Genomic DNA, 6,762 nt, shown 5'->3' on the forward strand with positions numbered 1-6,762 from the left:
AACGTATCTGCCGGATATGGTATATAACACCGAAGGCAGAGCAACCCACCTACACAGCATCCCCGTTTCCAGCCAAACCCTTCCCTCCAACACCTTCTCCTAATTTAGCCGTAAAATATGCTGCACCCAACGCTGCGCAGCCTCCAAACCGCATGACCCACCCAACACTATCATCCCATGGTTCGCCTCTGGGCTTCTGTAGCGCTTTAAATATAGCACTACTGATCAGCGTCGAGACGATTTGCGGAAAGGAGATGGCAACGTTATGGATCCCCAAGATCACCCCGGCTTGATCAACAGTTTCCTCGTTGTCTGCACTCCCATCGCTATCTGGGGTTGACAGCCCATCAGCACCGGGTCCTGGACGTGATGCTGCCGGGTCCTGATCTGAGGCAGACGTTCTCCGTCTAAGTTGGTGCTTTTGCAGCCTGTGTTTCGCATCGCGCTCTGCAACTTCTGCCGAGATAAATGCAAACGGAGCCCAGAGGGTAAGTGCCCAGGATATGCCAACAACAGCAATCACCACGGTGCCGGCCTCGGGGGAATATATGAGAAAGGTGCTAAACATGCACAAGGCGAATAGAATATGGGAAAGGAACCACATTCTGCGAAGCGTAAGACCGGGAACTTGGAGTTTAGCGAGGATACTCCTTTTCTCTTCCGATGGCTGTACGGGGGCATGACTTGTTTCAATTGCTGGACCTGCTGACGCGGTGAATGAAAGCGTCGAGGTCGAGGGATGGCGCATTAAATAAGGATGCCTCTCGTTGGACAAACTCGCATCCGACTCTTCTGGTAAAGTGGGACGATAAGTCGGCACAACAATCAGGGGAAGCACCATGCTGGCAATAAACGACGTAATCGCGTACACCAAGAGAGCAAATGTGCCCACTCGTGTGGCCTGCTCCCAGATATCCGTTATCGCATCTTCAGGGAGATTCGGGTGTTCGTCGAAAATCGGATTGACATAGAGTTGCCCAATATAGGTCGTCGAATAGAACAAAAATGGAAACCATCCCACCCACGCACAGACCTGGACTTCGCAAACCTTGCGAATTTGAGGTGGTAGGCGCCGAATAGACTTGAAGACCTGTTTGAAAAATGATATGATGCCTGGGTTATCGCTGCGCGGTGAGCCTTCTAGTCGAGGATCTCGCTCGGCGATGTATGAGCAGCTGATCAGCAGAGTGCTTGCTAATGCAATCGAAGCGATTATGCAAAGCACTTTGAATTGGGTATTCCCAAAAAAGGGGAGAATCTTAGGTAGATCCAAGTAGCCTGAAATATAACCTAGAATGTTACCGACACCAGTGAGCCGGCTGGCCCAGGCATTCGCGGATTCTTGCTGGTGAGCTGGCGCATTGTCTACGATAAATGCCCGGATCGCGGCTTGAACTACATTACTCTTTGCGTCAGATAGAGCCGCAATGAGTAGGCATGTGAGCAAAGGGGAATACTGACCCGTGTTGATAGCAAAATCGAGGCAAAACATAAAGATTGTCGCCACCACAATCGTAGTTACTTTAACCCCTTGAGAGCGCGGAGCAGCGCCAAAGATGCCTAGAATCCCGCCCACCAGTTCGCGCACCCAGGCGAGCGCTATCAAAGAAGCGATTGTTGCAAGCCCACCTCCAATCATAAATGGTTTTCGCTTTCCCCAGGGGATTCGGCAGTTGTCACTGCGAATACCCACGTAGGGTTGAACAAGGGTCCCTGTTAAGGGCCCGGCAATCCACACGAACGCGAGGAGGGATTTATTCATCCCCAAAGAAAGTAAATACGGCTACCACAGTATATGTCAATGCAAATGGATATATACAGATGGCATAACCAAACTCACCGATCCATTCGACAATTCTACAGACCAGACAATCTGCAGCCTATCAAGATGGAATGTCAGCAACCATGATCTAAGGATCAAAAGACAACCAATACTTACCCTCCAATACTCAATGTCAACAGGAACAGATACCAACTACTCCTCGATTCGCCCTCCTTATCCGACTGTCGTGCAATAGCAGCTTCATCTTCCCAAACCTCCCTCGAAGCCCTCGGGTTCTCCGCAAGGAGCGGCGACCGATCATCCTCTCGATCCGGGCACAGACGACGGGCATCCGTGATGGGGGGCAGACTGAAGGTCTTCGCTCGAAACACACACTGGGAAGATGAAACAAGGCAACAGATTTTCTCTGAACCGCACGGATGGAAAGTAATAATATCACTCACCGGCACATGGAACTATAGCAAGGGATCGTTGAAAACGAAATTAGGACGTAAGCCTCCAGGAATGCAGGTCCCACAGTAGTCGGCAATAATATATCAAAAACGTGTATGTCCCAAAAGAGCTTATCGAATATGAATTAAATGCAAATTGGAATATTAAATGTTGTGTAATATGGGGCGGTTCAGAACGAAACCCGCAACGGCAGCATCAATAAAACAAGGATATTGCTCAGCATAAACAGTAGGAGACTTATTTCCAACGGAGTCGTATGGAAAAAACGGCCCGTAACCGTGCGAGAGATTAATGTGGCACGGTTTGCCCCCGTGGATGCATCGCAATGCTGAAGATGTTGACGCAAACAAATCACGACGCAATGAAGAACGATGCCGGATGCGACAGCCAGCCACTTGTTCAAATAGAAATAACCAACCCTCGGTAGCTATTCAGGGTATATTAGCATGGACTTCTTGCAGTTGACCGTCAGTCCTCGGGGATATCGATGTGGTAGCTTCGTGTGCGGTTGCGGTAGTGTTCAAAAGGTCGGGGTAATCCCACCCGTCGAATATCTACCAGGCTCGCTTCAAAATCAGCACAGCACTACTGAATGTCACAAGGCCTTTTTCCCCCAACCGATGGAGCGTGATACACTTTGCCTTGTCGTCCAGTTCTCCCGCAAATCGAGGCTCCGTGATGTCTGCCCTGTTTACATAATCCATTGTGACGCAATACCAAAAGCCCAGATATCGCCACCCCGAGTTTCCACCATTCAGGCGGCAGTTCTTCGGGCGTGTTTCACTTGCTGGACATCTTCATCATTTATCAATCGTGATTCAATATATTTCAAGTCTATATAGCTAGCTCGACATTACACTCATGAAACAGATATGCGGGCTGGGAACAGGAAAAAAACACAAGAACGCAGAAAGATTGAGCCCAAGAATTCCAAGAAACAACCTTTCTGAAAAGCCCATCAAGACCAAAAAGTACACCAAGAAAAACGAGTAAACGATAGAAGACCGCGATTTGTGCGAGAGTTTGGTATTCAGATGAACCTGAAGGGTCTATCCCTAGAGGGTAGCGTTTGACCACAGTGTAGAAAGATCGTATCCATATCGCGTCTTTTTATAACATTCCACCCTGCCTCTGCTGAGGATTCACGGTCACAACATAAGGATAAAGCAAGAAGCTCCGCCCTGCCTCAAGCCATACTCGCAAGTGGAAGCGAGCACAAGCGCGAACTCTCCAAGGGGCAAAAGGAAGTATAAGCTTGACGACAGAATGTAGAAGATAGTGAAACAAAGAGTATTAGAAAGTAATATGGGTTGAAAACTGGGAATGTATGCCTTATATAAAGATTGAGGCTTGTTAAATCATGAGCATGGCTAGTACCTTCGCCGGGGGGAGGGGAGCATAGCCCATGAAAAGCCCAGGACAATCTTCAGGGAGCGGTCTCTGAAGACGCTAGAGACTTGCAAAGTCCAGTATGACATAATCAGCGGCTCATATCTTCATTGCAGATGAAAATGGGATACACAGAAACATCGCGCAGGTTAAACAAATGTACCAAAAACCAAATCTGAAACCACATATCGAAGAGAATTATGGGAAGATGATGACATCTAGCGCCTTGGAATTGCAAGCAATGCGAATATAAATAGGGTATGATAGCGGGGTATCATGAAAGCGCCATAACGTGGATTTGTATGACGTCGCGTAAATGGAACTCAACCAGTTGTAATTTTGTTGGGTGTGGCCATGCTACATATCTTACAAGAAGCGACCTGCTTAGATATGCTGCTGTAGGAGCTGGTGACTGATCATCTGGGGCGCAACCATAGACGGCAGGTTGGGAATCGGCATTGATGTGGGCATAGTAACATTGGCCATGTTAACAGTGGCAGACAAATAGCCCGGATCAGGGCCCGTTCGTTCGTGATCGGCCGATTCAGGTTCGTGGTCCTACTGTTCATGCTCCTCCTTGTTGGAGTTCGCTGGCGGCTGTTGGCCGGCTTGAGCGCCGTGGGTTCCACGGTGCCTAGAAGAAGCCATTAGTATAAAGGTATATTTCAATATGCTACGATTTAAGAAGATACATACTGTGCAAGATTGTCTGACCGCGAAAACGCTCTGTTACAGTAGGGGCATGGGTAGGGCCGCTCCTGAGTATGAGTCCTCACATGCCTGGATACCAAGATATCGTCAGCGGCTAGGGAAGTTGATAGGAAAGCCAATGACGAAAGGTACGAAAATAAATATTGCCAAAATCAATGCGGAAAGTGGAACGTACCTTTTTAAATGCTCTAAGCGCTTGAACAGCCGTCCGCATGATGGAATCGGGCACGAATGAGATTTCTGAGGATAAGGGCCCATTTCCATCATAGTTGCACTTCTAGCCCGTCGAACCGGCCCAGGGGCGTTTGATCGGCCGTTTGAACATGAGCTCTCAAGAGCGTCGCCGCTAGTCAACATCGGCATCTCGCTTTGGGAGTTGATCAAAGACAAATGGTCGTCGGCATGGGTTTCGTCCAAAGTGGGCAGTGGGGTGCCCAATCTTGAGTTTTCATGTGAGCTTATTTTGTTGCTTTCATCCGCCTTATAGCCATGAGTAAGACCGGGCGGCGAGTCTTGATTCGATTCGTCTCCTTCTGTGACCGAGATAGAATGGTGCAGGTCACTAGGCCGATGCGCCGCATGGGGGTTCGAGTGAGCCTGCCCGTTTCCAGTAACGGACGCAAGGGCGTTGGTGATTCCTGGCGGAATTGAGGACCGCCTTCTTCGCTGTTTATAGGTTGGAGACCCTTCAATGACTGAATAAACGTTGGTGGATGGGAATGTGCGCGACGCAGTAGAGAACTGAGGAGCAGCGAAGTTGGAAGGAGGCAATTGCATCATAGCGTTGAATGCAGCGGTGGTGCCAAGATCAGGAATGGCTGTATACAAACCGGTGTCCTCATTTGCGATATAAGCAGGCTCTGAGCCCAATTGGACAGTATGTTGAGGAGGAGTAATTGGCTCAAAACTGATGCCGCGCGGGCCGTATTCATCGTAATGGGACGAGACAAAGGACGGCGCAGGGGAGTATTCCATGTAGGTGGGCATCGAGGTGTGGCGCTGGTGGATTCTCGAGATAGGAACGCCGCTACGATCGTACTGAACCTGACCATAGTCTTGTTCAGCTTTGACACCGCCAGTTCCCATGGTAGCAGATGCACTGGTAAGGCCTACTGAATTATAGATACCTTGATCTTGTGGTTCTTCAGGTACGATAGGCATCGCTGGAGGAAGTTGCGGGGGAGGCATGGAATCGGTTGTTCGAATCATGGAAGAAGCGGGATGATACGCAGCGCTAGCGTGCGCGGAAAAGGAAGACGAATTTGCTTGTTGCGCCTTCGTCAGTTGCTCGTACAGAGACTGCGATGAATCGAACTGGAACGACAAAGCCGGCTCGTTCAGGGCAACAGTGGTGGCTTCTTGACCCATCTTCTCCCTTTTGAGGTCGCGCTCCAGCGCATCAAGGAACAATCGGTCGTGGGGCACGCTATACCAGTAGAAGACCTTTTGCTTCTTCTGTGTGCGAATGCAATTATTCTTGTAGAGGAAGTCGAGGAAGGGGCTCTTGGGCTCCTCGAGCGAGGCATCTGTGCCTGCTTTCAGATTTCTGAGATCCGAGAAGATGCCTTCTTCGAACTTCTTCGTATTCTTGACTGGGTCGACCAAACGCCTGGGAAACGAAAGGAAAGGCATCGCACGATATCGGTCCCTGAGATGTGGAAGAGATTGTTCCTGCGCCAGATTAGAAATGGGTCGATTGCAAGGGTCTAGTTGCACATACCATAGCACACAGGAGACATAGTCGCCAGTGGGGAGAAGGAACCGTCTAATGAGCTGATCGGGTGCCCAGTCAACGGGTGCAGAGATTAAGAAATATTTCACTAATCAACGAGTTAGAAAAGTGGTTCGACAAGTGAAGCACCCAAGGCTGCGAACGCGTGGGCGGGCCGAGGACGTACAATTGTCAACCTGTTGGAGCGCAACCTGTGCATCGTGCGGAAGACTCTGTTGAGCTTCATTGGAAAGCATAAAAGTTTCGGGTTTCTGCGGCGGTGCCATGGAAGCACCGTGCTGAGAATACATCACGAACAAAAGCAACCGACTCTGAGACGGGTGTCAGAAGCGGAACAAACAATGAGTATTCCCATTGAGATGGGATTCTGATGTGACACAAGAGCCGATCGATGCGAAACCCAGACAGGAACGCAAGGGAGGGGAACAGCGGATAAATCAGATACGAACCTGTCAAGAGAGGCAGAAGGGTTGCGAATGATTAGATAGAATATAAAACTCCCGACAACACGTTTCCGACGACGAGAGAAGTAGGGAGGCAGTGGATGGTAGAGAGAGAGGGGGGTGTAGACGAGCGCGTAGAGGCGCCAACTGTCACAGGCAAGAGAAGGACACAGCACAGCGTTAAACGACCGTGAGGGGTAGGAACCAGGTAACGAGATATGTCGGAAAAAGGACCAGCCTCAACGATGTGG

The 6,762-nt window shown here is 49.6% G+C and overlaps 3 protein-coding genes across 3 annotated transcripts; all 3 read right to left on the minus strand.

Moving 5' to 3' along the window:
* Window positions 1-49: 49 nt before the first annotated feature.
* UREG_04325 (uncharacterized protein) lies at window positions 50-1,762 on the minus strand (the record flags this gene model as incomplete). Its single annotated transcript, XM_002544762.1, has 1 exon — window positions 50-1,762. The coding sequence occupies one exon, from the start codon at window positions 1,760-1,762 to the stop codon at window positions 50-52; it is 1,713 nt and encodes a 570-aa protein (XP_002544808.1).
* A 1,028-nt stretch (window positions 1,763-2,790) lies between these two features.
* Window positions 2,791-2,940, minus strand: UREG_04326 (uncharacterized protein; the record flags this gene model as incomplete). The annotated part of the gene is made up of 1 exon (XM_002544763.1): window positions 2,791-2,940. The coding sequence occupies one exon, from the start codon at window positions 2,938-2,940 to the stop codon at window positions 2,791-2,793; it is 150 nt and encodes a 49-aa protein (XP_002544809.1).
* A 1,243-nt stretch (window positions 2,941-4,183) lies between these two features.
* UREG_04327 (transcription factor steA) lies at window positions 4,184-6,358 on the minus strand (the record flags this gene model as incomplete). The annotated part of the gene is made up of 4 exons (XM_002544764.1): window positions 4,184-4,259; window positions 4,322-4,405; window positions 4,512-6,156; window positions 6,235-6,358. The coding sequence occupies 4 exons, from the start codon at window positions 6,356-6,358 to the stop codon at window positions 4,184-4,186; spliced, it is 1,929 nt and encodes a 642-aa protein (XP_002544810.1).
* Window positions 6,359-6,762: the final 404 nt, after the last annotated feature.

Source organism: Uncinocarpus reesii, genomic scaffold (assembly GCF_000003515.1).
Source record: "Uncinocarpus reesii 1704 scaffold_2 genomic scaffold, whole genome shotgun sequence".
Classification (NCBI taxonomy): domain Eukaryota; kingdom Fungi; phylum Ascomycota; class Eurotiomycetes; order Onygenales; family Onygenaceae; genus Uncinocarpus; species Uncinocarpus reesii.